This window comes from Chaetura pelagica, unplaced genomic scaffold (genome assembly GCF_000747805.2).
Source record: "Chaetura pelagica isolate M959 unplaced genomic scaffold, ChaPel_1.0 scaffold275, whole genome shotgun sequence".
NCBI classification, from domain to species: domain Eukaryota; kingdom Metazoa; phylum Chordata; class Aves; order Apodiformes; family Apodidae; genus Chaetura; species Chaetura pelagica.
In genome coordinates, this window is record NW_009953486.1 from 4582002 (window position 1) to 4599792 (window position 17791).

Sequence of the window (17791 nt, forward strand, 5' to 3'; positions counted from 1 at the left end):
GCTGAGGCACTGAGCAGTGCCTCAAACTCCATCCTTGGAGCACACTCCAGTGATAGAGAGCTTGCTATGCTTTTCTTCCTCCCACAACGTGCGTTAAAGCCTGAGGTGTGGGAGGGGGTTCTAGAAAACGTTTTTCCTTCAGATTCCATCACCTAGAAATTCATCAGCCAGAACCTCAAGAACTGCACCTGTGGCTTATGTTTATCTTGCCTCTGCAGGGTTATCTTTTGGCAGAAGAAGAGATATCTTTTTTGCCACATGATAAATGCAGAGGCAACATTTTAGCAAAAACGCCAGTGAAGTTCTAAATCACCATCTACTTTGGCATCTATACAGCAGGTTCAGACTCAGCAGACAATTTTCTTTTACAGAGCCCACAGAGAAAAGCCAGTTGTTTCAAGAGAAAGGAATGCATTAATGTCTGCACTCCATAGTTATTCATTAATATTTTCCTTGCACTGCTTCCATAGTTCTAAACACCCTATGCTTCATAAAAGAAAGAGAGGAGGGGAAAAAGCCAATGAAAGCCATTACGCTTTTCATTCTGAAAGTACCAGACTTCAAGACTAGGACATGTTTCGATGGATTACTCTGGAAGAAAGATGGAGCTGGGCCAGCAGCACCCAACATCACTGCAAAAGGGATGGTCACGTGGGAATCCTTGGAGCCTTTGTGTTTTAGGCAGTGATGTGTGATTGTGCAGTCACTAGCTGTCCCTGGCCCATCCCAACAGTGAGCCCAGAATACACCTTTGGGGTTGGAATGCAGCCAAAGGCTGGGACCTCTCCCCCACTGAGTCATACCCCTTCTGTCTGCATGATTTCCACCACAAACTGCACATCAGCTGCTTCCTGGGCCGCCCAAGCGAATGACAACCCAGTTGGCATTCAGTTGCTGTCCTTTCACAGAGCTTCATTCTGCTCTAAATGATGGCAAAGATTCAAATCATCCAAATAGTCTCCAGCTCCTCTGCAAGGAAGGCAAGGCTCACAGAGTTCTCAAAAGCTACCAGAAGTATCTCAGTTCTTGATGCTTACACTGGTCAGGGGGAAGAAAAATATCCCATACTTTTTCCCCCCCTTCAAACAGGAGCCCCACATCTCTCAAAGGATGAATCCCAGTTCCTCTTATTTCCTAGAGGCACGAGCAGAAGTTCTCCTACAGGCAGAACAGAGCAAGAAAGAAATTAGGGCTACACCTGTACTTGGTGAACATGGCAAACCCCAGAGCCCTGCTGGCCTGGCTGGGGGCGTGCATTTGTTTTGCCACACCCTGGAAAGCAGGATGGGAAATGAAATCTCCTGCCTCGTGGTACAGCAAGTGTAACCACAGAGTTTAATGAGCTGTTACCACAAACTCAGCGGGAAAGAGAAAAGAAAGCAAGCAAGGACAACTTCATGCCAGGTAATTTTTTTTTTTTAACGTATTCTTCCTCCTCCTTGTGCTAAGCAGTCCTCCTGCCCAAAACGCCAGCAGATTAAATCCAGCCACCAGATCAACACTGCAGCAGCTTGGCAGAGCTACTTTGCTAACACCTTCCTGTGCTTTTCCTACCCTGAGAGGAGCACCTGAGAAGAGCACGTTTCAAGTTCCTCTGGCCAGAGAGCTCCTGCAGACACAGGCACGTCTCAATGTACGAAGCTGCCTTGGGGAATGAATGCTGGACAATGCTTAGCACAAACCCAAGAGCAGACTGCAAGCAAAAAGGGGAACAGAGATCACATACGTGCTATTATAGGAGCTGCATTTAGTCCTTCGTATTTATTAAGAAATAAAACTACACTAGCTTGGAGAAAAGTCATCTTTAGCAGCAGTGTCCAACCTTTCGTACTCTTAAAGAATAGCATTTGTATTGCAAATCCAGTGCATCCTATTCTGATACAGATTGGGATTATTAATTTTATGGTAACTCAACACAGTTAAGAGAACTCACTGGGTTTTTACTTACATGTTAATATATTCCTTGAGGCTCAAGCAAAACTGATACACAAAGGCTCCTTCTGGTGGATTTCAGCAGCATTATCCAAGAAACAGAGCAGCTGCAGATCACCAAACCAAGTGTCCTGGATTCCACTGAAAATCTTAAAAGATGACCAGCCAGGTACAGAACCACACAGAAATGGTCCCTGTCTAAAGAAAGAAAAATCAAATTAAGGCAGAGGAAGTTGTATGTCTGGGAGCAGACAAACAGGACTGAGAGATGGAGAAAAAGTAGCAAATTCATTGCAGGGGAAAAGCACTGTTCCTTGCTCTCTGTGAAGCTGCAAAGTCTTTTCTGTTCTTGTCCTTCCCTTGGCAGGGAGGGGTAGAATGAATGTCAGTGAAGCTCTGTGGTGCTCTCCCTGTATACTTGTTTGAGCATTTCCCTTTCCTTCCCCTGGTGTCTTTGGGGGATTGTGTTGATACATCCCAGGACTGATCTGAAAGCCACTGCAGAACCTCCTTCATTTCTTAAGAAACTGATGGGCTTTATTTTTTAAATAAAGCAGGGCTACTGTGGAGCTCTGACCTTTTTGTTTCTGCTGCTGCTTAGCCAAGACTTCATTGCTGTAGGGCAGTGCCCTTGGGTTTTGTCATGGATACCCGCTTACTGGTTATTGCAACAACAGTAGATGAAACATCCCTCTTAGAAGCTCCACAGTTGAATAAGTTAGCTGGAGAGCAAGGGACTCACTGTGGGAACTGTTTGGTTTGTTAGTTTTACTAATGCTCAGTCTGGATGCTGGCCACCAGCTAGGCTGTGAACAGTAGCATAGCTGGGAGATCTTCAGGGAAGCTGCCTTCTGTGGCATTTGGTTTAGGTTATAGCAGGAAATTCTGCATCTGGGCCCTTTGTCTCAGATTTTCTGCTTTGATGCCCTGAACACACCAGGACCATTGCTTAACTCAGAGCTGCTGCTCCAAAAAGGATTAAAATACACAAATTCTTTCCCTTTGGGCCACTTATATCAAACTGTTTGAACAGAGGACGTTCCTAATCATGACTCCTTTTTGAACAGGCTTTTTGCTTCACAGGAATCTTCCAATAGGACTATTTCTTCTTCTGAACTATTTCAGAACTGGGGATGCTGAGTAAGCTCTATTTCCTTTGCAAGCTACACAAGTTACATAGAAGATGACCATCAGCTCTAGTGATCACACAGTATCTGTTTTAATGATGCAAGTAACCTGCAATAAAAGAATTTAACAGGATGCCATACGGATATGGACATTGGCTCTGAGATTGAGAGAGGCAATGAATGGGACTGGACTATGAACACATATTAGAGAGAGACCCAAGAAAAGTTTTTGAGAAAAAACATTCCGCTTGAGTCAAACTGCAAAGTTTACATCTCAAAATAGCTCAAGAACTGTTTTCACTATTTCAATTTTATGTTGTACTTTGCAAAAATATTTGTTGCAACTTCACACTTTTCTTAGCATTTTGAAAACCATCAGCTACATTTTAAAATGAGCAAGAAATAATTTTGTGTTCTTGAAAGGAAGGAAGCAGAAAATTTAAGGCATTTTGAAACAGCACTAATTATGTGGGTTTTTTTCAAAATTTTTGTGGAGATATTACATTAAAACTAAGTGGTATTTTCTGATTCTAAAAAGGAAAATAAAATGCCAGAAGGTTCCTAACAATCTCTGCCTGAGCTGCCAGGGCCACATCCCATGACCTTTTCACGGGATTGCACATGACACTGGAAGCACAAACTGAGCAGGAACTGTCCACCCATTCCAGCAAGGGAATGGTCAGGACACAAGAGAACATTTAACAAGATGTCTCAGCTCCGAGACACACAACACAGTGGCATGGGCAAGACAGACATTACTAACAGCTAAAGAAAAGTGCATCCAGAGCTGGAACACATTGACAGCCCTGGGTCAGGCCCACAAGTGAGTGCACCCAGGTCTCATCCATCTGGGTCACCTCCTTAAACTGGTGGTGTCCCTCTCTGCAGGTTCCTGTATCTTATATCTTACTAATATACTCTTCTGACTTGTCACATCCAATGAGATACATAATCCATCTACTCTGGTACCACCCATCCAATATCTGATACTTTTAGAAGGCATTTAATGCCTGCAGTGAACCTGGCCAAGTGCAGAATAACATGCAACAAAAAAAAATTTAAAAAGATGATCAGCGTGGCATGTAATTAATCTTCTTTAAAGGTTTAGTTAGAAACTCTTGGAGCCTTCTGGTTACCATGTCTACTCTGTTCAAACACAAGGCAGCAAAGATTCATTGCAGCACCTCTGAACAGTATATGAACACAATTGAACTGTCAAGACATCAAAACAATATATCAGTGCTGGATACATAAGTTATATCCACAGAGCCTGGAGAGGTATTTAAAAACACAGTTACCTTGTCTGAAATCTGGGCAGAATGATTCCAGTTTCTACATGATCTCAAAGGCCTAAAATGTGGCTTTTATAAAAATCCCAGTTACCACAGTGCCACAGAAGAGCAGCACAGTCCCAGGCTGCAGGGACCAGAGCTCTCTCCTGTGCTGCCATCCAGTTGCTCAGAGCACCCACACCCGGTCAGCTGGAGCATCACAGGCACAGCTGATGAGGAAAAGCCATCCATGGCTCAACAGGCCATGTCCCCAGCACTGCAGCAGCACAATGGCATCAGCTGAGCATGACAACTGAAACACAGGCAGGCCATTTCCTAAAAAATCACACGGAGCAGTTTCAACATCATGATTTTAGTTAGGGGATATGCAAACAGAAGAGCATAAGAAAATAAAGAGGGGATATAGTACATGCATTCTCAAAAAGACAGAAAAAGGTTGACAGATCAGTTCATCTGTATTTATTAGGTAATGTCAAGCTTGTGAATGAAGTACATGGATTGATTCTAAATCAGGAAATCTATTCTGCTTCTTGGAGTATTGTTTTCCTTTTGCCAAGGCTCGACCTACCCCAAAGGACATTTTCATCAGCCTACAAGAAGAAAACACAACCCTGTTTCCTTACCAGAAGGGCAGCTTGGACAGCACTGTCCATGAAGATAAGGAGGTCTAGTAAGAGCAAAGTAGCAGCAAGTAGATTCTCAGACAACTCTGTGATCAGAAAGTTACTACTGGGGAACTTTTCCCTGGGTCAAGCAATGCTCAGAAAAGGTTGGAGTTCAATCATCTTTCATTTCCCACTGCTGCAGACAGGACCACCACAGAAAGGTGCTCAGATGATGAACTGGATGACCTAAGCCATTGTAAAAGACACAGGTCAGCATTGGACTGCATCATGCAGCCTATGGCTGAACAAAAGCTTGATAGGAGAAGGGTTCAATGAAAAGGTTTTGCTAAGCTGTTCTCTTTTAACAGGCATTTTCCCTTCTTTCTCTGGTTTTGTGAAAAGCTGCTTCAGTCCAGCAAATGTTTCTGAAATGCTCCACACTAGTGTTCGAAATCTGACAACATTCAACAGATGTAAAATTGTTCTTTACAAAACTATATATAACCTTCCATAAATAAAACATTCATGCATAAACAACCAATTACTGCCTGCAACCCTGCTGCTTTAGACCAGGAACGAACATGATGTAGAAAAGGAGACCTCTGAGGCAAAGGGTCAGATGTCAGGAGAAAGCAATTGCCTGTCAGTAAGTGATATCTGTCCTTTTGAGTCCATATGAATCCCACCCCATGTCACAGCAGGAGCATAGCAGACAGCTGCCCTTCCAAAGAAAGACTGTATTTTAATTCTGGTTTTAGTAATTTGATAATAGTTTGGGCTACTGCATTATTTCTGCACTTTACTGAATACAATAATCACAGCCTGTTCTAAACAGAATGGATCTCCCTTTGTTGTAAGTTGTTGTACTGTAGGCTAGCAGAGAAAGATGAGTGAACCAGTTAGCAGTGGCTCAGAAAAGGACATTTGAACTTACACCTTTCTGGGAAATGGCACAACTGTGATTACACACCTTGAAAGGCTTTGAAGAAAATCCATTCCTTGAGTCTTGCTTCATTGTGTTCCTAGGAACTGAACATTGTAATTTTCCTTATCTGGTCCAGCAAACCAAAGCATGCATCTCTGCCAGTGATTTGCATTTAAGAAATATTAATGACAGAAAGCATTCAGTATCAAACTTCAAAGTATTTGTTAATACCCCATCAAGTAGGAAGGAGAAACTTAACTGACCTGGTTCATAAGCTGGACTTGATGATCTTAAAGGTCTTTTCCAGCCTTGGTGTTTCTGTATCTAATAGGCAGTTTCCAGCATTCTTCTATTACTACAAACTCATTTTTGGATCTCAGCATATAATCTCACATGTATGAAGCAGTTACTGCCTGCAAAAGATACACTGGACAGTAAAGGGTAAACTTTCCCTGTTCACAGTTGAGATCATTACCTTAATCTTTTATCTAGGCCTGCTTTTCAGTGGCACTTGATACAGGAGCCATACGAAACACTTCCTTGAATACATAAAGCCAGAGATTGAGTTACACATGACTGAAGATCTATGCCACCAGTAAGACAAAAGCTGCTGTATTACCTGGCACATGCCTGCTAAATTATTGAAGTGTCTCTTCAAACTGAATATATTCACTGGGTAATTAGTCAACAGAAGAAAACGGTCTCTCTTTACAAAGCAGATGTTGACAGGCAGTGCATCTTTCATGCAGGGTAACAAAGTGTTTGCAGAACTGATGCAACACAAACATTTGGAACTGCTCTGTCAATGTGCAAGAGCTCCTGAGGCACATGGTCCCCTTTGTGATACTGCCTCAGTCTCATATTACCTCACAAGCAACTCCCGAGCAGTGTGAATTCCTTTTACCCCATGTAGCGCTATCCCCATTTCAGAAGCAGGTAAATAGTACAAATAACAAGGCTGGCTTTGCGTTTAAGGAATGAGCCCAGGGATCTGTAAGCCTGAACCCAGCCCTGTGCTGTATCAAGCAGCCCCTACCCTGGCAGTGCAGACAGATCCCTGCTGCTCTGAGCTCCTCACACTTGGGAGCTGTGCTGTCAGTGCCACTCCAGCTGCCTTCTCAGGGGCTTGCTTCCGGCTGCAGATTCTTGGGAACACAGGCTGCTCCGTGTGGACACAGAACACACTGCACAATGGAAGGCCCAGCATCTGTCTGCTGGAGCCATCACAGCCAGCCAGCTGATGCTGCTTTGCTCATTCTGGCCTGGCAAGGGGAGAACAGCAGCAGTTGCCACATGGAAAATGGCTGTTCTGCTGCTGGCAACGGAATGGTCTCTGCAGGGCCTGTACGGTCAGCACCAGCACCTGGCTGGCTGGGTGCCTGGGACCTTCAAGGCTGCAAGGAAGGGAGGAATCGGCCCAGTGCCCAGGAATCTTGAGGCCGGCAGGGAAGGGAAGAAGAAATCTGTTTGGTTTGTCTACTTGGTTCACAGGACCTTCAGGGCCTGATAATGAAGGAAAGGAAATGGATACATGACCAGATGGCCTTAGTTATGCTAACCAGGGCTGGGAGAGGGGTTACCAGTCACATATGCCCCAGGGACTAAAGAGCTACAGAGGGTAAAAAATAATTTAAAACATATTCAAATATTGTAATTCAAGACTATTTCTCCCTTTCATTATCAAGTGCATCTCCCAGCTTTGAAAATGACATTGCATTCCTAATTTTTGGAAAAAAGTGCCCTTGTTTTTAAATAGCTTATCACTGAGATTACCTCTGTTGTTTAGTTAAATGTTTTAACTGGGTTTTTTCTTTCTTCCTTCAGGAAATCCAGTTTAGAAAAAAAAGCCTAGAGATGTTACCAGTTTTAAACCTCGTTTCTTATGATGGCACTATGAAAACTAGTTTTGTTACTAAGATTTGTCTTAGAAACAGAAGTTGATTAGAATGCTGGTAGCCAATAGTCCAGATCATATGCTAATTCACTCTGCTCCACCCTCATCTAATTCTAAAGTCTTAAAAAATGTCTGGTCCCCAAACATGCTAGCAACACCTTTGATCCTAGCTAGGTCCCCAAAACTCAGTCAGCCATAGAGATGTTGCTGTGAGCAGCTGAAAGAGCATCTCACAGCTTGTTCTAAAAGGGTCTTGGTTTGCATTTATGGGTAGGTATAATGTATACTCTTGTAACGCTCAAAAAGCATTTCCATCTTGTATGTATCTTCATCCATTCCCTGAGTATTCTGAGCTAGCTTGATATTACAAATTGCTGTATCTTGTATTCCAGCACACGGGGAGTAGCTCTGGAACAGCAGTGCCAGCTCCAGAGAACGCCAGAGCAGCAGCCCAAGCTGCAGGGAAACTTTCCCAAAGCAGCCACCGATGCTGCCATCTCCTGGCACAACAGGGCGTTCACAGCAGCCGCTTTCCATCACACACCGAGAGCACTTTGTGCACACGGCAACGGCTAGTACAGAAACATTTATTAGTGAATTGCTTTTATTCTGAATTAGTTCCATTCATTTTCTAGTGTTGCAGCACTAGATGAGGATCTTCACCCGGCTGGAAAGCTGGACAAAAGCTTACTCACCAGGTGAATCTCCATAAAAAAATTTTGGTAGCAAGCACAGGTAGCCTTAGCCCATACTGCAAATGGCACCCAGCAACTCCAGAGATGGAAAAACATAACAGCATAAACCTTAGCATTTCCTTTTGTCCTGGTTCATCTCTACAAACAGCAACAGCAGAAAGAAAATAAGATAAAAGTGGCTTCTATAATTTCAGAGACCAGATACTGTAAAGCCTTTTGAGACTGACCTGACAATTCATTTCAGTGGACAGTTGCCCAAACACCTCATTTGCAAGCAGCACAATCACAATTAAATTGAACAAGGTTTAAGCAATAGTTTAATTGAAATTTCCCACATACACCTAACCCCCACCTCTATCCCAAATCCATACTTCTCTAGAGAATGACTCAAACTAACCTGTTTTCCTAGCCTGGGAGCCAGGCTGCAGTACTCACCAATTCAGCTATTGCATTTCATCTGACAGATGGTAAATTAAGATACTCTGCCTGACTGCTTGCCATTGTGCAAACATGTCTTGATTTCATTTGTGAAAGGCTTTAGCAGACAAACTTTTTGTCAACCGCTTCATTTTCCAAAATACACTTTATTAAACCAACATGCAAGACCACCGACACATGAGACTATCAGGAGAAAGGTTAAGATGGCTTATCTGACAATGTTTATAAAATGTCCCCAGTTGCAGGGGCTTAACCAAGTTCCTCTTGATGCCAGAGTGATTTTCTGCAATAAAACACACAGCTTGACCGCAAACTTTCAAAAAATTAATTCAAATTAGTTATGTTACAAATCTCATCTTACATGGCATTCCTATGGTTAGCTCTATGTACACAGGTTTCGAATCTTACCCTCTGCTTCACTCACGTTTCTTTGACAGGTAACTGCCATGGAATGGCAAGTTAGTACATTTCCAGAATGTGCACTAACACTTATTTGTGTGTGAATAAGCTCTCACTACATGTTTGATGCTTGAAGGGATACAGCTGTGTGTACTTTACAAAAGAATCTCACAATAATTCCAGGGAAGAGTGAATTGCCAATGCATTCTCTTAACTTGGGTAATGGAAAACAAACCAGCTCAAAGTTTGACTCCTTCCTCCCAAATGAATATATCTAATGTGCACAGCAACATAAAGAAAAATATGCCCTTCTAAAATTAGTCTGAACAATTAATGTGATGACTAAATATTTCTGAAACCTTGCTGACAGACAGAAAGAAATTGATCCTAACAGGAGATGTAGGACTTACCACATTAATACAGAACTGTATTAACAAGAGACTTGTTAGTGCTGCCTTCATAATAAAAATGTAGTTTTGCCAAACTTAGTATCCAGTTATGTAGGTGCAACTTCACTGGACCCAGCACAAACATACTGCTGATCTAGAGTCAATCTAATTTTCTCATCACTCATTCACATTGTTAAGTATTTAAAGAAAGAAAGAGTTTTTTAAACAAGAAACACATGATACATTCCATCCTTCCCAGTGGAATTCTGCACATAGATCAGAATTACTTCTATTTTTTACCATCAATGATCACACACACTGAAGCTTTGGGCTGCAATTGCTTGGTAGTATTCATTTAACTGGGAAGACTAGAAAAATGTGCTAACAACCAAAGATTACAGCATAACAATCACAACCTTGAAAAAGAAAATTAAACAAAAACAGAAAAAATGTTTGAGCAAATGACCAGCTAATGAGATAACCACTGGGAACTCTTCATATCTTAAAATAAACAATTAGTACATGAATATGAAATCTAAACCCTTGTATAATATAGAAGGTAGTTGGAAAAAAACAAATTTGAGAAACCCAGAAAAGAGCATCTCTAAACAACAGAGTATATTTCATAGACTTTCCTCAGCTACACAACTAAACCAAACAAGAAATCTACACCCAACAAAATCTGATGAACACTGTAAAGAGGAGTCTGAAGTTAAAGTACCTAGTAGACTAGAGTTTGAAGATAGCATGATTTATTTGTACTAAGACAAATTATCTGGTGTTTAGCTGTTAAGATAGCAAGGAACTTGATTCATTCTCATGAAAAGAAAAGCCTTTCACACTAGTCCTCTTAATGCTTTGACACAAAACCACAGGAATCATTCAAAATGAATTAGCAACAGGAGAAAGGACTAGATTTCCAGCTCAAGCAGTTGGAGGAAAAGTACTTTCAGAAAATGTATCTTAATTACAGTGAAAAGACAAGACACTGCTTTTAGAAGTGAAGCACATCACTGTGCCTGTGTTATTATAACAGAATTTATGAATATAAAAACGCATTTAGTAAAAATTTTATTTGAAATGCAGCATGAATCCATAATCAGAAGCATTACAACATACAGGTTTACAGAGAATTTGTACAACATGACAGCCATTTCTATACATGTGCCCTCCCCCCCATTTTTATGTTGTCATTATCAAACAATTGTTAAACAGGAATAACAAGCATTCACTTCTAAAAAGAAAACTTTGGCATGTATACAACTGGTTAGGTCAAAGTAAACAGTGGTAGATTCAAGTCGGAAAGAGACTCACTTGTTTTGTTTCACAGTATTTTTGATCAGGATGAAACTCACCAGCACTATTTTCCTACCTAATAAAAAATGAGTATTTTTTTCAATCCAGAAACCCCTGTCAAGCAACAAAAACACATTAAGAGACATGTAAAAGAACCAACTTTGAACTATAAAAGGTACCAGCTTTAAAGCAGTTAAGGCCACAAGCATTTTCTCCCACATCAGCTTGGTTGTTTGCTTGTATTACTGAGCTATGTATCACTTGGCACAACTGACAGCTTCTTTGGACTAGAAGAAATATGAGTCTCCTTGGCTGAAAAGACATGTCAATTTGCTGGAGTAGAAGAATAAACTAAAGTAGGGATTTGCATGGTGCCCATCTTCTGTCTTGAGTTCCTGTCACTGCTACTGGCCACTTACATACTTACCAAATTCATCCAAAAAATGAGGGAAAACAATTTGCAAAGCATTTCTTCCTGGCATACAGTAGACAATATTTCTATTTTAAAAGTCAGAAAGCAATTGAAGAACCCCTGAATAATAAGTAATAACAAGACTCCTTTGAGAAGAATTACTTGCAATTCTTCAAATACTTACAAAAAATACAATATTTATACAACTTCTCCAGAACCATTATAATTAACATATTTTAATGTAGTACTAATAAAATAAATCCATAGATACAGATGGTTGCACTTCTAAGCAGGAACCATCTAACCCAGATTTAGATTTTGCTGCAATTATTGCTGCAGAACAGACAAGTTTTACAGTTCCTGCTTAATGTTAGTGATCCAAAGTTGTCTGAACCATGGTGGAATTGGGCACAAATGGCAGAAGAGCAGTGGAGTAGAGGCAGGAATGGCAGAAAAATCAGTAGAGTAAGTCAAGTCAGACTCATACTCACTACTTCTTATTCCTTGGCTTTAACTCCTCTGCTGCATTTCGCAGAAAAATGTAGTTTTTCTTTTGTGGATTATAAAATTCATGACCCTAAAAAGAAAAATCATCTACATTTACTCTCTTCAAAGAAGAAATATCAGCATTACCTTAAAATGTAAAAATATCAATATGCCATTAGTTTGGCTTATTAAGATTTAATCTTAAAGTCATTAAGATCAGATATTGGACAACACTGGTGGATTAAAATAGCTTACTATAAAAAGTAACTATAAGAACAGTGCATATAGAGTACAATTTAAGGGATGTTTATCCATTTTTCAAGTATAAAAACTATTCATAAAAAAATAATCATAAATCCCTGAGCTCTACTTTACAGACACAGCATATGAGCTCAACTTGATTTTTGGGGTTTTTTTTTAAATAGCATTCTAGGCAAAGAAGATAAAACTTTCATGGCTATCCAGTTTCACTTTAAACTTTCTATCTTCTAAATGAAATGTGGTCACATTTTTTTCAAAGTGAAGCCCAAGTTCTACAGGCAACTGCAAAAAATCTGTTCCGCAGCTGCACATGCAAATATACTATTTTGCACATTGACCTTATTTGAATACACATTACTGACTCAATATACAAGCATTCAGATCAGGGAGAGTAAACACTAATAAAGGTATTGAAGTCCAATGCACAAGCTGGAAATGAAGGATACATGGCTTCAGTGTTAAACTTCACCAGATGTCCAACATGAGCATTGCAAGTTTTGTAGCACACTTAGAAGTTCTGAAGACTCAGTTACTATTTATAACAAGCAGTGAAAGCCTCACGTGAAAAGGTTAGACTTAGTTGCCAACTGCAAGTATGACTGTGAGTCTAAGCCTGTCTTACCTTTGACCAATCGTAACTGGAAGCGTATGCAAATATGTTGCCATTATGGTTGAAACAACAGGCAGAGATGGGCTGGTCAAGTTGTTCTGATGTTTTTAGCTTGGTTCGTGCATCTTTATCCCAAAAGCTGAACCTACCATCAGAACCCACTGTTGCAAGAGTACCATGGACAGGGTGAAATGCTATCCCATTTACCTGCAGAACAATGCAAAATACTATGTCAAACACCAGATATGGGAACAGGCAATGGGAACACTCACAACACATGTGCTGAGAGTAAATACACAGGGAAGATTTTTTCAACTAGGTGTTGTTCTTATTTTTTTAAATGTCTTCAGGTATGCTCTTGAGGAAAAATAAATACTAAAGTTCCAAGGAAAGCATCATCCTTTTTGTAGTACTTAAAAACTCAGTGCATAATCCTGTATCACAAATATCTCAAGTGTTATTTCAATATCAGTTATATTAACAAGTGCCATCTCCACCAAGATGATTTAATGAATGGTTGATCTGGTGCTTGTTTTAAGGGAAGGACAAATATTTGTCTTTCCTCTTAATGTATGACTATGACTGGTATTTAAACTTCTGTCCAAGATAACTTAGGCAAGATAAAAGGTCAAGTAGAATGAACAATTTGTAGCCAATTTTACATTAAGAGTGTACACTGCCCTGTATAAATGACCTAGTGGTACATGCTGAGCACTTACAGCATAGATGTCCTGAGGTGCTGAGGTGTTTGTTCCATTGGAGCGATGACATTTGAAAGTGAAATTATCTTTTGCACTGGGGAAAAAAAAAAAGTGGTTTTACTTTCCTCATTGTAAACTGAGCAATAACAGAAGAATCCTTCATTATGTGATACTTACGGGTTTGGGGGGTTGATGTAATGAATAGCTACTCTTCCTTCAATACTTCCAAGGGCAAATCCAGTAGGCTTGTTCACTTTGTCTTTAAAAATAGCAACGCAGCGATGCTAAAATTTAAGAGAGGGACAGAAGATTTTAGAGAGGCTTGAGGGACAGATTTTCCAAATGCTGCTTCACATGGAGACACAAAACGTCACTCATCAATGCAAAATAAGGGAAAGCACAGACAAGGTCAAGAAAGAGGTCAAACTCTACTGAGAGTTTGGGTGACTGTATTTATATTTCTAAATCCTTATGAAGATAATCACTAGATCAATGGCAAATCAGGACAGGTGCCACACCAAGATAAAGTACTTTGGTTTTGAAACATTGATTGTTTCTACCAAAAAAGGGCAAGCTCAGAATTTCAGTGATCTGCACAAATACATTTGCGATAAACGTAATAATTTACCTGGTGTTTAAGAGGAGATTCTATTCTTCTGAATTCAGAAGGTTGATTCTCTAACTGATAAACTATTAAACCCCGTTCTGCAGTGGCCACAGCAGCCATAGGATGAACCTGGATAAGGACGCAAAATAGATTGGAAGACAGTCAGTTGTGTTATTAGTATGGCAGAGGATTCTATTTATTGAAATCCCTGAAGACATTAAGGGACTTAGACTATTTTCTGGGAGGAGGACAGACAAGTGGAAGAACAAAATTCATAGTTATCTTCAAACAAATCAGTTCCTCCCTGTCATTACAAAATTTAACATACAAAAATATCCTAATTATTAGCTGATCCTCCCAATGTGCATTGCCATAGTGGTATCCAAACCTATCCAGAAATAAGGATAGGTCAGTCCCAATGCTGATTTGGTTTTGGGGGGATATAAGCGTGTTTTGTATGTTTTCCACAGGCCTGATCAAGATCAGTTTATGCTTTATAGCTAAAATCACACAGATATCAAACACTAGCAGTGGGTACTTAGTGCAAACCTACAGAAGCCTCAAGGACTGCCAGCACACTCATACTCCCAGTCCTGCAGCTGACACTAGTTTATCACACATCATGGCTTACCACATCTGCACAGTAGCATCTCTCAGGGAGCTGCAGTGTCATCATAGGTGTGGGTGAACGGGTATCCCAGAACTGATGGAAACAGAAAAACAAACAAACTTATTCTCAGAGCTGAGGAAACACCACTTAAATTACTTCAGTAAAGAGAACACAGTTGGTACCAAGTTGTTTCCTTCTTGTTTAGCCAAAATACTGCAACTCTCTGAAGTGAGGTAACTTCTTGAACCTGTTTTTTTGTATTAGTATTTAATAAAATATTTTTATTTCACATAAATATTGTCATACACAGATTAATAGCACACTTTGTGTCTATTTGTTCAGGTAAAAATCATACCTTCAAAGTTTTATCCCAGCTTCCTGTCATCACACAGCTGTAATTTGGTGCTTTAATCCAATGGATAGTTTTCACAGGAGCATCATGCTGAAGAAAAAATAAATCACACACACACACTAAGATGATAGCTCACATTTCTTGTTTATGCTCCTTATATCTTTTTGTATGTATGTACACTTTTTATCCATTCAAGAAAAATTATTAATTAGTCACAGCAGTTAGGACAGTTTGCTCTTGCCCTTGTTGTATTTGGTGGTGTAAAAAGCCACACTTAAGGAAAAAAAAATGGTTCCTGACACAGACTACAATCAAGTCACTCTATATGGGAAGATAGTCACAACAGAAATACAAATTACAAACAGCAGGGCCTTATGGTTATTTATAAAGGATATTATCCATCATGCTAAAAATCAACACTTCGTAATAAACAAGGTACTATAATTAAGCTAAAAGAATACAGCTTCTTCTAGCAACAGCTACAGAAGAAAGGCTTATCTTAATTACACCAACAAGATTATAAAATCAAGGCTGAGAATCTGAATTTTATCACCTCAAGTAGGATACAAGAAGCAATTGATAAAAGGACTAACTCTTATCTCAAATTATGTAACTGGTAACTAATTTTCATCACCGTAACGACATATTCTATGAACAGACATTCACTTCTAAAGTGACAATTGAGAATATAATCCCTGTTACTGCTGCAGCAGAAAGCTGGGATTTGTGAAAGTGAATTAAAGTCTGATTCCCGTATAATGCTGCAGAGTGACTTGGACCACTCAGCAATCCAAACCACTGCAGCAATCCAAAGAACCTTCTCAAGTGAAGGGCAGGAAAAAGCTGCACAGGTTACTCAAACCGCTTCCACTGCAGTCTCCGTGTGCACTTCATTATCTCAAAAACATGAGCATTCTACAACCTCTTCTTCACATAGCAGCATCTACTTCAGAAGCACTAAACATCAGCTTAATTTGCTAACAAAGGTAGCTTTTAATAAAAACTGAAAAGGAAAAAAGCCACATATCAGCTTGGGGCTTGCTTACTTACTTGTGCTATCTGAATAGCTTGATTACTGTTGAGATCCCACATTTTAGCAGTTTTATCACAGGAAGCAGTAAATACTTTACTCCCATCCTAAAAAACAAGAATAAAGCCAAAAGATTAAACACCTCTATCATGCAGTAAATATTAGACAACTGTGAAGTCTTATTGTCTTCTAGTAATGGCATAACATGAATGTAACACACACAGGGATTGCAAGAAAAATAAGCATAAAAATGAAATTTATTTATGGCTGTACATCATAAAAAGAAAGCCATGCTAGCTATTATCTAGCTTTAAGTACATTCTTACTTTTAAACTCATTTTTACCCTTTTTATGCCCATGTTAGTGTAGATATGTTCAGCCTAAGTCTATACAAAATAACCACAGGCTGCATCTACATGTGGCACTCCTGTCTGGAAACCATATGCCAATTTATTCAGGGTTTTAGTAAAAATTGTTTCTTTTTAAATAGGAACATACATCACTCCAGCAGCCATCTAGTACAGGCCCTGTGTGCATCTGCTGAGCCTTCGGAATTGTCTGTCCATTATCCTGCACTTCCCAACAGCGAACCTGTAGCAGGAGAGCACACAGACACAACATATTAAGAACTTAAAAGACTTCCCTTCTTGAAGATCCCAGTCTTAGTTTATGCAACAGAAAATACAATTATAAACACCAAACTGATTGCAGAACTAGTGAAACCTTATTTTCTCTGAATATATTTATCTGCACAGCCACAACTCAGCCCCACCTGAAAAGTGCCTGAGGATCATGTAACACCTCCCAGTGCCCTCCTGGAGAGCCCTGAACCATCAGCTAGGAAGAAGCTGCCTGCTACTGGCCAACAGATCAAACAGACCAGTTAAAAAATGTGCTCTCATTTGTCTTCCCTCCCTGCTTGTGCCAGCTGGGATCTCACCCATCAATCCAAACAAACTTCAGTAAGGTTGTAGAAACTGAATCTTCCTGAGGCTACACTGTCAAACTGGGTAATTTACCAGTGTGTTTGTGGTTCTTTCACTAGGCAAAGCATAACTATGTTATCCTAACTGTATAAGGAAATTAAGATAAAAACTAAACAAATAGGAAAAAAAAAATCAAGATAATAAAAACCTATCAGGGAAAACACTGACAAGATGTTCCGAGCCAAAGCTTAAAAGCAGAGGCAGATGGGTCACTTCTCTGAAGGGCACAACTGAATTGCTCAGCTGAACCAGATCAGCCATGTCAAACTTACTGCCCTGCCACCAAACACAAACCTGGCAATTCTGTAAAGGGGAAGATTTTTAGGTGCCCTGGCACAAGTTTTTAGGATCATACTTTGCAGTATGATCCTCCAACTTCATTGACCTGTAGGCCTGACTTTGAGAACTTACATCGTTCGCCCACGATCCTGCAATGAGGAAATTTCCTGGCAATGTGGGTGGACTGAAGGCTAAGCAAGATATGCTGTCATCAGGTGGAGATGTTACTTCAATATCCTATAAAGAACAACAGGCGAGATAAACTTAGCCACATTTTTAAGCTGTGCACTGAGAACTTCCCCAGGGTGAGACACATGAAAACACAGAAAAGTGGTTCCCGTGGGGCTCACACCCACACCCACACACCTTCATCGGGTTATGATTATCCGCAGTGGTGCTGCCAAACATGCTGGTACCTCCCGTACTGAACCCGGACGTTGATCCAAAGAGACTCATCCTTGCCCT

The 17791-nt window shown here is 40.2% G+C and overlaps 1 protein-coding gene across 1 annotated transcript; it reads right to left on the bottom strand.

Moving 5' to 3' along the window:
* Positions 1 to 11887: 11887 nt before the first annotated feature.
* RAE1 (ribonucleic acid export 1) lies at positions 11888 to 17791 on the bottom strand. The gene is made up of 11 exons (XM_009998640.1): positions 17693 to 17791; positions 17459 to 17563; positions 16560 to 16652; positions 16082 to 16168; positions 15035 to 15121; positions 14701 to 14772; positions 14091 to 14198; positions 13640 to 13746; positions 13481 to 13556; positions 12774 to 12968; positions 11888 to 11981 (listed from the first exon to the last, which is right to left on the bottom strand). The coding sequence occupies exons 1-11, from the start codon at positions 17780 to 17782 to the stop codon at positions 11895 to 11897; spliced, it is 1107 nt and encodes a 368-aa protein (XP_009996942.1). The 5' UTR covers positions 17783 to 17791; the 3' UTR covers positions 11888 to 11894.